Raw genomic sequence first — 18,588 nt, forward strand, 5'->3', positions numbered from 1 at the left:
TACATTATTATTATTGGACCATGCATTTTAGTTGATTTGATGCGATGTTAGGGCAACCTATGTTACATATACGGCAGCATCTACACGATAAAAAACATTGCAGTCCCGCTTGCGTAACAAAATAATGAATGAATGAAAAAAAAAACACGTCATTCAAAGAGTCCTTTTCCGGTCATAAAACCAGAAACTTAAATCAAATATATTTGTTATTTCCATAGACAACAACATGACCATTTGGAATTGATATTTCTTTGTGTGTGTTTACCCAAATGTCATTGGCAATCATATGGGAATAGAGCAGCATATATACATACATATAATATGGTATATAGATATATAGAGTGAGCGGAGCTCATACAGGTGCACACCGAACTGTCTGTTTAATGGAGAACATTTTTGGTAAGCAAACTCAATTTGAATCTCTTTTGTGGTTACACAAGAGCTTCGCTGGGCGGATGACAGCTTTTCAGCTTTCCAGCAGGAGTCGCAGGATGTGCCAACATCAAAGCTCCGCCATTGAACAATTGATCGGGAATCGAGATGGGGGACACCAAATGAGTCTGCCCGAGTCAGTTGTTCAATAAAAAAAAACATTGCATGGAATTTAATTCCATTAAACAAAGTCAGTGAAAGTTATTATTTATAGTTCACAATCAATCAAGCTTAAATCACTTATTTAATTAGCTAAACTAAGCAAACTAATGCGAAGGCAAAGTGCAAATTCAGCATGCTCTCCTGACTGACTTAAATGCCTCAAATGCCTGCATTAGTTCCGTGGTTGCAGTCTAAAAAGTGCCGGGCTGCTACATAAAACATGAAGCCCTCGAAAGCCCAACTAACTAAAACGGCAGCACTCAAAGGCGTCCGACTAGACAGACGCACTTGAAACTGGCAAACTGGCAGACTAGCAGACTGGCAAACTAGCAGGCTGGGCGGCAGGCAATTACATTTTCGGGGGCTCCTTTGGGGGGGGCGGTGTTTAAAGGGTTAAAGGGTTACACAGGGGAAACACAAGGCAAACACACAACACAGCTGAACACAACTCACCCAGGACACTCAAATAGGCCTCGCCCTTGACGCTGCCCGCCTCGTTGGCCCTTATGCAGATGTACAGACCCGCGTCCACGGATCGGATGTTCGAGATGAGCAGGTCGCCCGACTCGAGTATCTGCACCCGGCTGGATATGTCCACCAGTTGGGTCTCTGGAGAGGCAGTGTTTCGGCAGTTCGGTGGGTTATTGCCGGATACGAATACGGATACGGATGCGGATGCAGATACGGATGCGGATACGGTTACGATTACGGGTTCCGGCAGCAAGTAGGTTTGTTAGCATTACGAGAGTTGGTTGGTTAGCGGGCAAACAGAAATAAAAACAAAGAAAAACGACATGGTATTAGCATCGTAATCATCATCATTAGTGGGACTCTGGCCATGCTCTAACGATCTAACGATCTATCAAAAGTCCCCGCTAAACTCACCATTGTATATCCAGGTTATATTCGGATTGGGGGATCCCACTGCCCGGCAGGAAATAGTCGCATCCTTGCCATCCAAGGCGGTCACATTCTGGGGCGGCAGCTCCATAATTGGGGCCGATGCTGCAGAAATTAAATTCAATTAATTACAATTACAACACAATTAACTTTCAAGTAAATTAAGGTGGATTTTAGACTAGATTTAGATTAACGCAATTAGTGGTTGATTAAGAGGTGTAAGTAGTAAGTGTGGCGTTTTTTTTATTCAGCTTCTAAGGAAGATCTGCGAGGCTGAAACAAAAATTAATTGAAATAAATCTACTGAAAACTTATTGATGAATAAACAATAAGGGATATTTACATATGTAAGCCTACGAACTATACCAATAAATAATTCAAGGCGCAAAAACATGATGAATGCGTGACGAAACCCATTTGGGTGTTAATATCAAATATTTAACGCTATTTTTTGTCTAGTAATTGTGCAGGTGATTTTTTTTTCAAAGCAAATGCTCCTTTTTTAGAGCTCAGGATGCAACATTTTTTGTTTATTGTGGGGCTTATTAAACTACCTTTTTCAAATGTTTATTTTGTCTTATTATTACTTATTTATTCACTGTAATTAAGTACAACGTGCAGTTTCCCACTTTTTTTTTTTCAAAGTTATATTGTTTGAAAGCATTTTCCATTTCATCATTGCTCCCTGATTCTATTAGTCGATCATCGAGTCCATTAAGTTGTATCCTTCTCATTGGGTTCACAAGTGAGTTGAAGCCCGCATTAAGCAACAACTGATTGTAATTGATTCTTTTGCAATGATTAACTGCTTCATTGACTCAATCCACCTTTCACTTTCTGCCCTTCATTGCGTGCTGACTTTTGCAATTATGATTACACCAAATTAAAGGCTGGCCAATTAATCATGCTGCCTCCTTGGCCGCATCAGGTGGATCCAGGTCGATTCCCCATCCCCATCCAACTCCTCCTCATCCTTTGGTCTTCGGACCATTTGGCTCCATTTCTCGCCCTTTCACTTGCCGCTGTTTAATGTAAATTATTTATTGGATTTTGAGTGGCACGATGGAGGCGATGGCGGCTGCCTGTTCCCGCTGTTCCTTGCCTGTTTTTATTGTTATGGGCAAATGCCACGCGCTCAAAGCCAGAGAAACTGAGGCTGCTTTCAACTGTTTTTGCTGCTCGCAGCAAATGTAATAATATTCGTAATAATTTCGCATGATGGAGCATTCCCCGTTAACTACGCTTATGCAAATAAGTGCATAAAATTACAATAAAAGCACCCGGGCTCCTTGCAACATTAAGATATTAAGTGCTCGCTGCTGCTGCTGCCGCTGCAGTTGTTCGTTCGGTGAAATCATAAAGACATCAACTTGCTTGGTATTATCATAGTATCGTATCGCAGTGAAAACAAAAATACGCAAAGAGAAATGGGGGAAATCCGGGGCGTGGCAAATGGGCAAAAAAAAAAAAAAAGAAATGCAGGCAGGCCATCTTAAAGTCGGGTTAAATATGATTAAGCGGCTTCTCGAGGGCCACAAGTTACTTTCGTGCGATACGCACTTTAAGGACATTAAGCTTTGCGGGATATTGCATCACTTCGGGTTACATTTTTTTATGGCGAATTTAAGGTCGAAATACAACCCGGATAAATCCTTTGGCCGGGCAACGTGTTAAGTGTGTTTAAGCTGCCCAGGTGGTCAGTAAGCAGAAAGCAGGCCTCCCTCTCTCTTTCTCGGTTTTTTGAGGTCCTTCGGCCCCATTTTTATGGCTCACGCAAGGCGCATATTAAAGACACGGAAAGTTAAGGCAAGGAAAGGACCTCCCAAGAAGGAGAAACAATTTGTGGCAGGTTGAATCGCCGGCGTGAGTCAACGGGAGAACACTTGCATCTGGGCAGTGTGCTTAGCATAAATTGAAACTAAATCGAAGTCAAGCGCGCAAATGATTTATGCTGATAATCAAACGGTGCGTATACGCAATGTTTATTAAGTATACGTAATAGGTACACAAAGAGAAATCAACTTTTGTCTTGGTACAGATTTTGCTTTAAAATTTGCCTAGGATTTCCAGCACAGCATCGAACAAAAGAGCAAATGACTTATGGTGTTAATCACACGGTGCGTATACGCAATGTTTATTAAGTATACGTAATAGGTACACAAGGAGAAATCAACTTATGTCTTGGTACTCATTTTGCGTTAAAATTTGCCTAGGATTTCCAGTACAGCATCAAACAAAAGCACAAATGATTTATGCTGATAATCAAACGGTGCGTATACGCAATATTTATTAAGTATACGTAATAGGTACACAAGGAGAAATCAACTTTTGTCTTTGTACATATTTTGCTTTAAAATTTGCCTAGGATTTCCAGTTTTAGGCATTAAATGAACGGAAAGAGGAAATGATTTATGCTGGTAATCAAACGGTGCGTATACGCAATATTTATTAAGTATACGTAATAGGTACACAAGGAGAAATCAACTTGTCTTGGTACAGATTTTGCTATAAAATTTGACCAGGCTTACCAGCATATCGCATCGAACGAGCCGAAAGCTGTTTTAGGTCGACTTAGGAAACATGTCGTATACGTAATTAGCATTAAGTATATGTAACATTCGCAGCCACAAAATGTCTAAATGAATATTTGTTAAGTAATTCAGCACAAGAGTGCGATAGTCAGCAGGATATCAGAGTGACACATAAGAAGCCTTGTGCTTCTAAATACAAAATACCAAACCAATTCAAAATTTGGTTCTCTTTCCCTTGGACTTTCTTGAACTCCCTTTCTTTTCCCTCATCAACTGGGGGTTGGCTGTAATTAATTTCGAGTTGACCCACTAAAGGGGCCGCGCCATCAACTTAAAGTCATAATAAAACGCTCACTCAGCCGGACAAGTGGAAAAAGTGGGTGGTGGTGTGGCAAACTGGATGGCAAACTGCGATGGCAAGCTGGAAGGCAATGGCAATGGCGTGCGATGGCAATAATTGCCATTACTTGGCCATTGAAGTGGCCACCCGTTCCAGAGTCCGACATTAGCATGCGAATTGTTTTCCGTGCCTTCGTGCCGTCTTTGTGCCCGACTCTCTAAAATTTCCACCCAACCCACCCATTTGGCACCGCTTAAACGGTTTTTCGTTTCAGTCTTCCTTTTAAGCGGGCGGCCCTTTTCTTATTTTAATAAGCATAAAGAACCGCTTTCGCGAGGGTCGGCTTTCTTTGAGGCGCTGAATTTTTGATACAGACTTTCCCGGCTAATCGAAAAGAACTCCCCGGCAGTGCACAATTATGGAAGTTGGCGATTTCAGAGAGTGTGTTCTTGGCTCGGCCCTTAAAGCAAACGTCGTTAACATCAAGCTAACTCATACATTATGCAATCTTTGTTGACTTTATTTATTTGCAGTTCTTAGAGGGCGATCTATGGCCGGGCATTTAAAAAGCAAAAAGAAAGAAACTACACGATACCTTACCAATTCACTCGCGGCATTTGAAACCTCTTTTGTTATGGGCATGGCATGTCGCAGACTAATCAACTCGAAACTCTTACGTTCGCTGCAATCAATCACTGGGCCAGTGGGTCTAAGCTGTGCTTGTGCTGACCTCTGACCTCTGAGGAATACGAATACGCCACCTGTTGGCTAGCAGAGGCCATGTAAAACGAAAAACGAAACGAAACTAAAACTTTCGATGGGCGAATGAAAGGAATTTCAGCAAATTCGCACAGTGGCAATCGCATTGAGCCATCAGGCAAGGAAAGGAAGTGAACCAGCCACGCCCACCCCGCCCCGAAGTCACCTAATTACTCACACACACACAAACTTACAAGCAAACACACACACACAAACAGAAACTCAAACACAAACAAATGAAAGGAAAGGGGAATGGCGGTGGGTGTTAAGTGCAGGCACCTTGGAAATGGCAGGAAACGGCGATTAAAATCACTTTTGCGTTTCGGGAAATTACGAAATTATGTTACTCGAGAGTTGAAGCAGCCGGGAAAAGCTTAGGCAGCCGGAAAATGCGATGTGGAAAACTCTGACTGTGGCAGGTGCACGGCAAGCGAGCAGCGAGTAGCAGTAGCGGCAGAGGCAGCTCAGATTTGCGCCGACTTAACAAAAATGAAGCGAAGAAGCCCAGCTACCTGGCTGTTCTGGCTGTTCTGGCTGTTTCTGTTGCAGTTGCTATTGCCGGTGCTGCCGAGAAAAGGCCAACACAGAAAGAAAGATGCAAAACTTTGGCAAACACTGGGCGGATGGTGGAATATGGCTGGATGGCGGGGGGCTGCAATTAAAATGCAGCCAGGTCTTAGCCAAGAACAACAACAACAAGCCAGCGCAATCCCCTTGAACGCGAAAGGCTGGAAAATAATTTCCCAACTCAACTTCTTCGCCTCTATCTAAGTGAAAAGTGCTCCGGCACAAGGATTATCCCTCAAGTGGCCTTCCAAGCGGAAAATAGAGAAGGTGCTGGGCGCAAGGAGCTGGGAAACTGTGGAGCTTAGGGAGCCCAAAGGGGGGAGGAATCAGCAAAACAAATGCCAAAACACTTGTTGCCATAGCAAGGAGCTGCGAAATCAGGAGCCAACGGATGGGAAAGTGGGATTGGGAGTGGGAGTGAGAGCTGCTTTGCCAGCAGATAAACGAGCGCACAAACAATAAACGACGAATGAAATTGTGAAATGAAATCAAGCGGGTCCCAAGTGCGCTACTTGAGAAGCGCAGAGAAGGGCAGCGTGCCGGATTAATTGTGGCCACTGAAAAAACGAATGGCTCGCCAGAGACTGTTTAAACACGCGGGTCAAGGGTTTCTTACCTCCAAAGGTCCCAACTACTGCAGTACTTATAGATAATTTTCAATATTATGTTAGCTTTTTATTTCAAAGGACCCTTTAGTTATATTTTGTCCAGTGTAAATAACAGGAAGTGTCGGACCAGAACCGGTGGATAATCGAATCAAGAGGCCGGCGAGTCAAACAGGAAGCGGCCAAAGGTGTTCATAAGCCGATTCAGATCCTGATCTGGATTATCTCGGCAGAGACCAATTACGAGGCAGAACCCAACTGGCATGAGAAAAGCACTGCGACTACCACTTCGCAGGCAAAAGCGGCCAGGGCACACACATTCGCAGTCAGAAACAAAGCCGATTAGACCAGCAGCAGGCAGCTCCTTCATCCTGCCGGCCGCCGCCAGGACCTAGTGCATTTGGACTACAGACAGCAGACATCAGACAACAGGCAACAGAATAAACAGAGGCCATGGACACAGGGAATGGAAACTTGAAACTTGTGCCGGCAATAAAACTTATCCCTGAGATGGGGAGAATTAGAGACTTGGAGAGGAGAAGGCTAAATGATGGCCCGCCTAGGATCGTAAAATGCGCTGGCGCAGACAAAGAAATTGACTCGAATTAGCCTAGGCAAATAAAATTAAATGAGCCGCAACGATTGGTTACCATTCAGTCATGGCTTCAAAGGAAGCCGAGCAGGCGGACCAGCTAAAATATCAGAATCAGAAACTTGCCCAAGCCAACTATAAAAGCTGCAAAGTTTTTCAATAAACCGCTGACGACAAAATCTCTTAACTAGTTTAACTCGAATACAATGCAGCCGGGCTACAAAACGAACAAAACAAAGAAAAAAAATCATGGAAAGGAGATAAAAATAGATGGAAATGAGGGGGAGGCGATGGTGCAACATAAGAATAACTCAGCAAAATATGCATGGAAATTTGAAATTTACATGAAAATCCCAGCTCTGGCCATAAAAATTTAAGCGATGAGGGTGGCAGCAGGCAGCAGGCAGCAGGCAGCTCAACTCAAACTTTGCTTAAAGTCCCATCAAGGAAGACAGGGAGACAAAACTTGTTTTAGACCCGCAAAACAATATGTCCTTCTCCCCGTCAAAAGGACTCGACTCGCCTCAACTCGGCTCTCAACTCTGTCTGTCAAATATTTAAAACGTCAGCGGCGGAGTCACTCGTTTTTCGGCTTGGCCTCATAAATGAGGAATTATTATTCTAGGTCCGGCCAGCCAGGAACTTCGAACTGGCAATTTGAATGAAAGGAGGACCAAAATGGAGGGAGGGTGGAAACCCTACGATGTCATGTCAGCGTGACAGGACTCTTTCGACCCCAGAAGTGTGACTTGTGTGTCTGTCTTAATTTTCGCATTATGAAATTCATTAAAATGCAAAATTGTCCCACAGTCAGTCATATTTCCCTTTTTTTTTTAGGTGGGTGGCAACCCTAGGGCAGCCATTTAACTCAGCACTTAACGGTACTTGCGAGCCTTTGAAGGCTAAGTCCTAACTCATACACAATGATACCATCAGCCACTAAATGACGAATTCATAGTAAATAATTTAAATAGAAGAGGGTTAATCTTACTTGGTATGAAGGTAGATATGTATATTTTAGTAAAATAAAGTAAGAAAAATAACTACATACATGGATTTTATTAGGTGCAAATGCTAATTTACGTGAAAATAACAAATTCCTTTGGTTGGGTACCCAAAAAGGCAAAGGATAAACTAGGTTAAATTGAGATAAGCTGAGTTTTTTTTTTTTTTTTGCATACTCGTATACAACTTTTGGGTTCATTGGATTAATCACGCAAAAGTGTGCGTTTAAACAAACAAGCAAAGAGAAAGTGGTGTAGGTTGCCGGGGACTAATCAACTTGGATGAAAAATACTTCTGCTTTTGACAAATTTGATAAAGCAACACAGAATAGAGCAGAGGAAATTCCAACAGCTCCTGTTGGCCAAAGGCGCTTGGCTAAGACTGCAAACCGAAGCACCATGGAAGCCGTAGGGTGAAAAACAAATTAAGAATGGTCCATGGCACAAAAAAAGGAAGATGAAACGGAAAAACAAGGCAGCCAAAAGAATTCTTGCAGATAATATTTAAGCTTAGTGGCCCAAAGGCAGTAAAATAACAGCAAGCCAAGCCAATAAAACAACAAATTCAATCGCAAACAATCAAAGAGCTACTACTTCTATGGGGGGGATATCATGTTTTGTGGGCTACTTAAGGGGTTTTCAAGGGGTTTTCTAGGGGTTTCGTGAAGGTGCCATGCTATCATTGGTGCAAGTAAATTTTGTTTTAGGTGCATTGGTGAGTGTTTTGGTGTTGGTTTTGGTTTATGTATTGTTTTTTGTTTTGTGTGGCATTTAGCTGTATGCCCATACCAAAGCGAAATTCCTTGCGTCTACCAGAGGAACCTGATCCCGATCCCGATCCCGATCCCTTTTCCGATCCCAAGCCAGCATGCGAAGCTCTTACCCTCAGGATTCGCGGCTGTGCCAAACGCTTCACGCGGATCTTGGCCGTTTTTGCTATGAATTCGTTTGTTAATCGTGGGTTAAAAGGTCAAAATGCAAAAATTTTGGGTTAGGGATATTCATGGGTAAAGATTTGAAGAGCGAATCATATACCATATGGCATTTGGAAGTAGCAGTTTTTAGTTAATCGATGAGACAGGCTTTCAGGCATTACCATACACTGTGTGACACTGGCTAATGTGGCCATTTAAATATTCATTTAAATATCCGAATTAAATTCAGAAACTTTGAACAAGCAATTTCCATTAGAGCAACGTTTAGCTAACACTTTAGGCACATTGTCACACAGGCAGAGTAGGAAATCAGCTCTTGACTTACTTTTTACGCGCAACCAAGTGCTCGCCGAGTTCTCGCCCGCTTCGTTGATGGCCAAACACTGAAACATGGCGGCGTCATCCAGGATTAGTTTCTTAATTACCAGCGTATTATCCGTGTTCAGCGTGTATCTGCGGGGTATTAACAGAAGGGAAGTGAGCTTTTGCCGGAAAATCGATGCACCATGCACTCACCTTCCGCTCTCGATGTGAGCATCCACGGATTCGGCGTTCCTGAACCACTTGACCTGGGGCGTGGGCTCCCCCACCACATCGCAGGTCAGCTGCACCTGGCCACCAAACTCCCCGAAGGTTTCCGCTCGCATCGGAGTGAAGAAGACCGGCGGCTCGAGGATTTGGAGGTGAGCGGAGGCACTGACGGCCGGATAGCCGCCGCTGCGCAATCGCACCTGGCACGTGTACTCGCCGGAATGGGAGCTGTTCACCTGGAGCAGGGCCAGGGTGCGGTTCCACGGGTCGTTCAGCCGGTGCCTTACGCCGGCCGTTTCGACGGCGAGGCCATCCTTCAGCCAGAGGGTTTCCAGCTCGTGCAGGGGTCGGGCATTCGCGATGCACTGCAGCTCGACGACGCCGGTTCCCATTTTGACCTTGACGTCCTGCGGACGAACGATGATCTCGGGCGCCACCTCGATGTACGGATCCCCGCTGACGTTCAGGTGGACAAAGGCGCTGCTCTCCTCCTTGCCCAGCTGGGTGTTGATCGCCTTGGCGCGGTAGCCCTTGCGATCGTTCTCGTCCGCACTCAGGATAACCAACTGGTTGGCCTGCGTGAAGGCGTACTTGATGTCGTAGTTGAGGGATCCGTCCTCCGATTGCCACATCACCGAGGGCACCGGCACCGAGTCAATGGCCGGCATGTTGAATATCGCAGGATGGCCACTGATCACCGTCAGACGACCCTCGGTGGTGTTCTCGAAGATGCCCATGTCTGTGGAGGAAAATGAATGGTTATTATTAATCAATCAGATAATGAAACTGCTAACTTTGTAATACTGTTCTACTCATTCGAATCTTCATTGATACGAGTTCTCCCGCTAAACACCACATGAAGCCTGAATCTACTTAAGCCCCTATTGAAGTAACCCCAATTCCATGGAAACGCGGCCACTGCTGCGCCTTCGCCTTCCTGTGGTGTCATTCGCTAATTGAATTGAAGGCAACGCAACGGCCTGCGGGCAAGTCAATTTAACCCCTCACCCCGCTCTTAAGCAGCCCCTTCTGTCGAGCTTTAAAGGTTATTAGTTCAGTTTGAGCACGCTCCACGCTCCACCTCTCGCCACTCGCCTCCTTGGCTCTACAATTAATTAAGTGCTCAAGACGCTGCTGCTGCTCCAAGTCAACCAGTCGACGAGTCATTGAGTCAGTTTGTCAGCTTGTCAGTGAGCCACGCCCACCTAACGCCTCCGAAAAGAAGGTCACCGTTAAAGGTGTACCTGTACCTTCAAAAGTTTATAACATTTTCTAGGATACGTAGTTGAAAAAACGGCTACTTTCGAGCACTTCCCCATTTTAACTAGGTACAAAAATAGCCAGAGTTTCCCAACACTGAGCACCAGCTTTGGAATCCGGCGTTCTCTTCATGGAGGTCGTTCTCGTGTCGAGAGCTCGATTTATTAGGTTCAAGTAGTGGGGTAATAAGCACTCACACACACGCACACGAGGGCTCAAGTGTCACTCACACTTACTTGTCTAATTGTTCGTTACATCCACACCTACCCAGTGACCCTTAACCCCTAAACCTCTGAGCTAAGAGCCAAGAGCTCCCCTCCCCCACGCTGCGTTCTTGTTGCAATTAAGTTCGCATTAAAGAAAAATTAGCAGCTCGACATTTATCATGGCCAGAGGGGAAAAGGCTTGGCTGCTGTGACAGCCGTTTGATTAGGACTACACGTTTTCCCCTAGCATTTTCAGGCCCGCAGTTTTTAGATGTACTCGTACATTGGGTATTTTCTTGAGATAACTCTTTCTAAAAATCGCAAATGCAGAAAAGTGAACAAATCGCAGAACTTTTACGCCCCAATCTTTTCAATTGAAGTTCGATTTCGAAGTGGCATACCTCTACGAATTTAAAGTTTAATTCCCTAACTAAATTTCCAAAAAATATAATTTTCATCCGATTTTCAAGTGGCATACCTCTAAAAGATTCTATTTTAATTCTTTAACTAACTGCATCATTAGAAAATTTTTTATTTTTTGGCTGATTTTCTTTAATTTTTACAACTTTACCCCTTTCCAAATTTCCAAAAATGGGTTTGCTGAAAATCGACCAAATTTCACTAATTCTCTTTACATAACTTTTCTAATTTTGATCCAATTTTAACGTTTAATTCTCTAACATGTGTGGTTAGTTTATTTTTTCACCCCTAAAAGTTTGTAAATAAAATTCCTAACAAACTCAAGTTTTGTCACTGTTAGAAAGTAAAAGTTCGTTGACGCTTAACTAATTTCCTAATAATATGTGCCTTCCAGCTAGTTAATTTGCACTAAAGATCCCCGAAATACCCTTAAGTGAACTTCAATTGTTTCTCGTTTAATTGGTAACCTAATCTGGTCAAATGGGCAACCCAAAAAGATAGAACGGGAGGCTCTCAAATTTCCGCGCCCTGAAGCTGTGTTACTTTTCACCCGAAATTGCACTTGTGTTGATGTTGCGTAACCGACGTCGTACAAAGATGTAGGATGTATGATGCTCCACAGGACGCGGTTCCCTGGAAAGGATTTCTGGAACTTGTACTTACAGGCCACCACAACGTCGCTCTTCTCGCTGAATATGGATCCGGCGTCATTCCGGGCGATGCACTGATAGCTGCCCGCATCTTCGCGCCGAGTGCTGTGGAATCGGTAGAACTGGCTGGATGAGAAGTCGCCCACGGGGACGCCGTCCTTCAGCCATCGATATGTGGGCTGCGGGTATCCTGCAGAGGCGAGAAATATATAGGGAGAGACAGGGGAAAATGGTTTAATAAATATCATGTTGGGCGTGTGCGGTTGATGGGTGTTTTTAAGGGCGTCTCGTACATTTCATTAAACCCTGACTTTATTTGATTTGCGCTGACAAAGGCAAAAGCAAATTGGCAGGGTCGGACAAGAGGATTATCCTTGGATTATCCATCTATCAAAGCTTTTATTTGCAATATCAATTTAATTTTCATTCATTTTTTTCACATATTTGGAGTTGTCATCGGTAACAGTTTTAATTTAGTTTTTCATTGAGGAACAAATCCTAAAGTATATGCTATTAAGTGCTAAGCCTTGTTTGTTAATTATTGTAAACCCATTTAACCCCTGATTTATCCCTTTCAATACCCGCCACTGGCGCAATTAAATTGAGGGCCAGTCAGGTTTTCCTGCCATAAACCGGGCGATAGATGGAGGCTGGATGGACTGGAGCACAAAGGACACTCTGTGCTGGCCACAGATGGCTTCGTTTGTTTAAGCTGCCGCCCAGAAAAGAAGCAAACGACTCCAGAGCTTCAGAGCTGCAGAGTTCCACAGGCGGAGCGATGCATATATATAGGGGCTGGTTGGCAGAGTGCTCATTCTGATTTCATTGCTGCAGCCGAGCATTTAAATTAGAGTTGATTTATATGGCCACCACACCTCCTACAGAGCCACATAGCCACCCAGCCACCCAGCCACCTGACCGTCCCCTCAGACTCTCTTTGGGAAATGGAATTGCAATTGGAATGGCTAAACAAAAATTACATGTGACCCAAGGGGAGGTGGGGATGTGGGGAGGAGGTGAAGAGGTGAGAGGAGTGATGGTTGAACTAAATGAAAGTCTGAATAAAATATGCGATTCGCCTAACTGGCCAGGATGCAACAGGATTGAGTGCACATCACATCACATCACAGCGCAGCACAGCACAGGATGGAGGCCACCGAACGGGAGCAGACGGATTGGATGGCCGGAGGCTGGAATCAGGTCATCAAGCCGACGAGGCCGACGGGGGCGAATTCCAACCCAAACCCAATCCAAACCAGGCGAACCCAACCCAGGCGAACCCAAAACCCTGGCGGTGCCATCAACGCTTTTGCAAAGAGCTTAAGTCGGGGACTGGCCTCATTGAGGAATTTGGGGTTGATGACTGCCCGGCAGCTGGATATTATTCCCGATACCCTGTACTAATGCAGCGTTAATCTCAGACGACTGATTGGTGGTTCAGTCTAATAAGAAATCATTAAATTATTTATTTAACTTTAATACTCCTCTACGCCCCTTTAATACCCTTTCGATATTTTATACCTGCTTCTATTCAGTAGATCTTTGAAGAAATCACCAGCCTATATGCTCGATCCACTTTGAGGTACTTACGGGGTAGCTTCTGGGCGGCCAATGGCAATGCAATTCACTTCATTCAGTTTGCAGACAAAATCGAATTGAGCCGAGTTAGAAGCGAAACTGGAAACTACCAGTCGAGAATAGGAATCAACTGGAGAGTGGGAAGACACGAGGGCAGAGAAAGTGGCGGGAAGGCTTGGGAAAGGAGAGAACAGAACAGGAGAAGCCCAGCAGCAGCCAAAAGTTTCTCAAGTGTTGGCAAAAAAAAAAAAAAAATTTTTTTTGAAAATACCCAAGGATAAGAAAGCACAGAAGAAGAAGAAGAAGAAGAAAAAGGAAAAAAAAGTTACATGAAACGGACCAAAAGGCAAAAGTCTATTTGAGCATTTTGGGCAATGACGCTGCTATAAAATTACAATTTGGGGAATTGTAAGGCAAATACACACAGACACAGACATATGCTCGCAAGAACGAACACTCACATGTGCACACACACACGCAGACACTGCCACATCAGAGTGCCGTTAGTAAACAGCAGAGGGAGCAAAAAGAAAAAGAAGAAGAAAGTCAAAGAAACAAACATTCTCCAGCGAAATGTGTCAGCGCTAAATCGAAGCGAGGCCCAATAAGCGGAGGAAGCCGGGAGAATCGGGGGAAAAGAGACAGGACGTACAGGAAAGAGAGGGAGAGAGTGAAGAGGTCCCCGAAGGATCCTTACCAGAGAATACACTGCGGGAATTTCTTCCCTACAAAACAAAATAAACTTTTCAATTGGGTTTACAATGACCAATTGATAGCTGCACTTCAAAGTAATGGCTATCCCTAATTTTTTTAATTTTATATGTTAATACTATTTATTCCAAAGCCGCTTAACAAAGTGGAATTCCAAAAACGAATATCCAAAAATGAACTTAATCTTGAGAAGAGCTCCTGGTTGTTCTCAGTGCCTGCACATGTCTCCGTCCCGTTGAGTGTGTGTCCACATATGTGTGTAATGAGTTTTTAATAACTAAACTGACAAAAATCCTTTAAGCCAAGCCATACAAAGTCACTGTCACTCCGAAAACCGGTCGCCAGCCAAAGTAAACCTCAAAGCGGCGAAAGGAAAAAAAGGTCGCCAAGTTTGAGAACCAAAGATATAGCAGGCCGAGAAAAAAAAGAAGCCAAAAGAAACAGAAATTTACATTCTCTTGGGAAGCGGCCAGAGTCAATCAGATAGTTAAAACGACCCTGGTAAACCGAAGGCCAATTGGAATTGACAGAGCGAAAAATTCATTAAAAAGGAAACAAATTTTCAATTTCTTGCCACATACAGGCGGCAGGACATTAAACAAAAATTGTCAAAGGAATTGCAGACAGCAGTTGTGCAAACATTATCCGAAATGTAACGCGAGTTTCAATCAGAATGTTAACTTAAATGAAATGCCAAAATTTAATCGAAATATGAACTTAAATTAAACGCCAAAATTCAATCACTTAGGTCGCCTTTGCAAGCTGTCTTTTTCGCTTTTCCGCTTTTCTTTGCCATTCCATAAAATCGCGATTTCCTTTCGCCGCCCATAAAAGTGTGCTACACTTTTTTCTCACCAATACAGCAAACGGAAACCAGAAACCAGCAACAAGTCATCACCATATTTCCGCGACTCTTTCTTTGCGGCTTGCCACAGTGCCACACAGCAGCCAAATGCCACTCACTCAATCAACCAGCCAGCCAGCCAGTCAGCCAGGCAGTCAATCAGTTAGTCAATCAATCAATCAGTCAGTCAGTCAGCCAGTGTCTAAGCAAGCCCAACTGCATATAAATAAATTCAATAAAAAGGCGACGCAATGCAACAAATTGCATTTGTATCTGAAGAGGGGATTGCCTGTTGTTCCGCATAGCGGAAATTGTTTGATTTGTGGCCAGAACAAGCCTATGGAAAAGCCCACGAAATCAATTGCATATAGGAGCAGTGCACTGGGAGTGGGGAGGATATGGAGGAGGACAAGGGCTGCGTGGGGAGAGGAAGAGGGGGAGGGAATCCACCTCCGGAAACCGGACTGATGGCACCGGCATTCATAACTCCAACTCCGTGCCATCAACGTTTGTCAAGCGCACTCTCTGCATTGGGCTCAAAAGACTATTTGCCAATCCGTCAACTTGGACTCTTGGCCCAGGAGATATCGGATGGTTTCATCCTGGCCGAAACCCGAAAAACCCTGAATCCCAACCTTTGTGTACATTCTTTTGTGATGTCAGTCGAACTTTGGGCGGATTTCATTTGAGGATAAAGCAACGGACACTTTAAAGCGGTCGAAAAGTCTTGAGAGGAAAAATAAATCATGAGGCATAAAATATTAATTTACATTTATAAGTTTGGTTCTCGTAATTACTTTATATTTATATAACGATTATTAACATGATTATTCACATAATGTGTTGAATCAGGTTTGGTAATGGTCTATAATTTAAAGCTAATCTAAAGTCTATATTCAGCTTTTGTTTTATATTATTAAATTTTTTTTTTTGGTGATAAACAGATTCATTTTTAGAACTTTAGTTAGTCACAACAAGATTGATTTCAAAGTAAAATAGCTTTTATTTAAAGCAGCGTGTGATTCAAGCGATGCATGTTTTCAGCAACAAGGTTAAATTAGTAATGAAATGTAATTTAATCTACAAACCTACACAAAGGAAGTATAATTTTCAGTGTGTTAGCCTTTTTACGTTTGTGAAACAAATATGAGCCACTAATAGGACACACGGTCGAGCAGACATTGTTTTTCAAATTGTTAAAGTTTCTGTGACTTATTTGTAAGCTTGAGATAAATGAGGTTAATTGATATTAATTAATTTAATTATTTTCCCTGTTTTCTAAATAATTGTATATCGCCCCCTTTTGACCAAATTCCAACCAATTTGGAAAAAAAAACTTTATGCACTTTGTTTGTGAAATTTTTTTAAACATTTTGTACTTGCTTTCCTCTTCATTATTTTACACGTGTTTCCTCAGCTTGTCTTACACAATTTTAATTTGCCTTTAGTTTTCGGTGGTCGCTTTTCAGCTTGTGTCTACCTTCCTCTGCTTTTCCCCGCAGTAGCTGTCTGACTCCTCGTATTCTTTATTGTTATTCTGTGGCAAGACTGGCACATGTTTGCTAAATTATGCACAGTGCAACGCGCTAACGCCTTTGGACCTCGACAGCAAGCTGGAGCACAGCAGTCAAAAGAAAAATAGTAAGACAAAAAGTGGGATTTTAACCTGGGCTTTTGTGCTCCTCGGACAAATTCGTCAACCTGTGGCTGCAGAATTGGGTCGCAGTTTCTTTCCGTGTACTAGTTTTAAGTTTTGTCCAGGTAAATTTATATGCATTTGGAGTAGTTTCGTGTTTTTATGTTGTGGCACTTGGAGCGATGCAAACTTTAAAAGTGCCTAAAAGCCTTTTTACCTTTGTCTTGCCTGTTGTTGCTGCACTTTTTAACTGCACATTTCACTTTTATGCGTTTGCGTTTGCCGCCTTTGTTTACACATATTGTTGGTCGCTGCTTTTTTTTTTTTTTTTTTGCTTTTTCTTACATTTTTGTTTGCAACTTACACCGCAAAAGAACAACAATACCACAGGCCAAATTGTTTGGTTAAAGAAGTTTACATTTGATCCACTGGAAAAATTTGTTACTTATTCAGTCCCAATATTCCTGATCAAAAAAACATATGGAGATTCAATGAAGTTAGGGTTTGATGTTTTTTTATTCTAGTATTTATATTATATTTTAAATAATGTTTACTGCATTCGGAAAGCTGCTTTATTTTACTTGTCGGAATAATCAACGTGCTCAGCTAAATTAAAGAACCTGAATTCCCTTGGCATCTGCAAATCACTCCATTTGCCGACTACTTTTTCATACTTTTTTTGCCTGTTCAGGTAATGTATGCAATTTTTTCATTAACTGCCTGTAGTTTACTTTTCTTGCTGCTGGAGGAGTTCATCTTTAAGTAAACACAATATCCTTGTTGCCTTCTATCATTTTGCAACTGTTTCATTTTTTTGATATTTTCTTTTTTTTTTAATTTTTTCCGTTCCTGGAATACCTTCTGTGCGGATGAATGCCTGTGCAAACGTATATCGCATTCTTCCTTCACAACACATTAAGCAAAGCCATCCACTTCAGCCTAAATGACGACACGAGTTGCATATACACATAGGATATAGGCACATCGGTTGTTCTTCCTCTTTCTTCTCCTGCGAGTAAACAAGAGGGTTTGCTCAAGGGGGGAGGGGGGTCAGGTGGTGGAGGAAGGAGGGTAAAACACAGCGACACAAAGCTGGAAGCAACAAAAACAATAGTTTGCAATTTTTCAGCTTACCTTCTTCTACTTCTTGCATTGTTTTTTCTCTCACGCTATTCATTCGCAGGAGAAGAAAGTGCTCAAAAGAAGAAGGAAAGTGCACAGCAAAAAAAAAAATAATGTGATATCATATCATATCGCTTGAGTCATATATCAATGCGGGTCTCGATATCAAACGGCGATAGAGAACGTTTTCGAACCAGACCCTTTTCAGAAAACACCTGCTTGTTTATTTTGAATTTAGGAAAGTTTTTCACTTTGGAAAAGCGAGATGCAAACCACTGCGACATTTATTTGAACTGCGTACTGAGGGAAAGCAGAAGAAGGCTTTAACCACATTTAGAGCCACGTTTCTGCCAAGTGTGTCTCCCAACTTTTCTTCGCTCACTTCTAGAAATGCATTTTTTTTTTTTTTTTTGGTTTCCCTCTGTTTTTGTTGCCCCTCTTCGTGTTCGACACATGTTGGGCTTGCAGCATTGCCACTGAAAACAGCTTTGGCGGCTTTGTTGTTGCCATAAAAAAAGTCTTTGTTGTTAGTGAATGCGCTACATTTGCGAGGCAACCGAGGCAGAAGAAGAAGAAGAAGGAGAAGCTGCAGAAGAAACCCCATTCTCCCCCCATTCTATGCGTAGCGTACTTTCCTCGAACACCTCTCTCGCTCCATCCAATATGCGGCCTCATCGCATTTCATTTTGTTGGCCAGAAACAATTGCACACACATTTTGCTTAGCTCTTATGCCGCTGTTATGCTCCCAAAGTTTCCTCAATGGGGCATACCAGTTGGAACCTAAACAAAACCTTGGAACCTT

General features: G+C 43.0%; 1 protein-coding gene across 12 annotated transcripts in view; it reads right to left on the bottom strand.

Annotated features, from left to right (window-relative positions):
- Positions 1-18,588, bottom strand: part of LOC108092860 (protein sidekick) — a 79,010-nt gene that overhangs the window by 12,028 nt on the left and 48,394 nt on the right. For 5 of the 12 annotated variants that reach the window (XM_017192685.2, XM_017192684.2, XM_017192686.2 and 2 more), the window contains exons 5-10: positions 11,908-12,084; positions 9,344-10,097; positions 9,153-9,280; positions 8,682-8,828; positions 1,480-1,599; positions 1,048-1,203 (exon numbers count right to left, since the gene is read on the bottom strand). In XM_017192685.2, the coding sequence (XP_017048174.1) occupies positions 1,048-1,203; positions 1,480-1,599; positions 8,682-8,828; positions 9,153-9,280; positions 9,344-10,097; positions 11,908-12,084 (1,482 nt within the window). The remainder of the gene's footprint in view (positions 1-1,047; positions 1,204-1,479; positions 1,600-8,681; positions 8,829-9,152; positions 9,281-9,343; positions 10,098-11,907; positions 12,085-18,588) is intronic. The other 7 variants (XM_017192692.2, XM_017192691.2, XM_017192690.2 and 4 more) reach the window with 3 other exon arrangements.

The sequence above is a fragment of the Drosophila ficusphila genome, unplaced genomic scaffold, assembly GCF_018152265.1.
Source record: "Drosophila ficusphila isolate 14025-0441.05 unplaced genomic scaffold, ASM1815226v1 contig_198, whole genome shotgun sequence".
In the NCBI taxonomy this organism is placed as follows: domain Eukaryota; kingdom Metazoa; phylum Arthropoda; class Insecta; order Diptera; family Drosophilidae; genus Drosophila; species Drosophila ficusphila.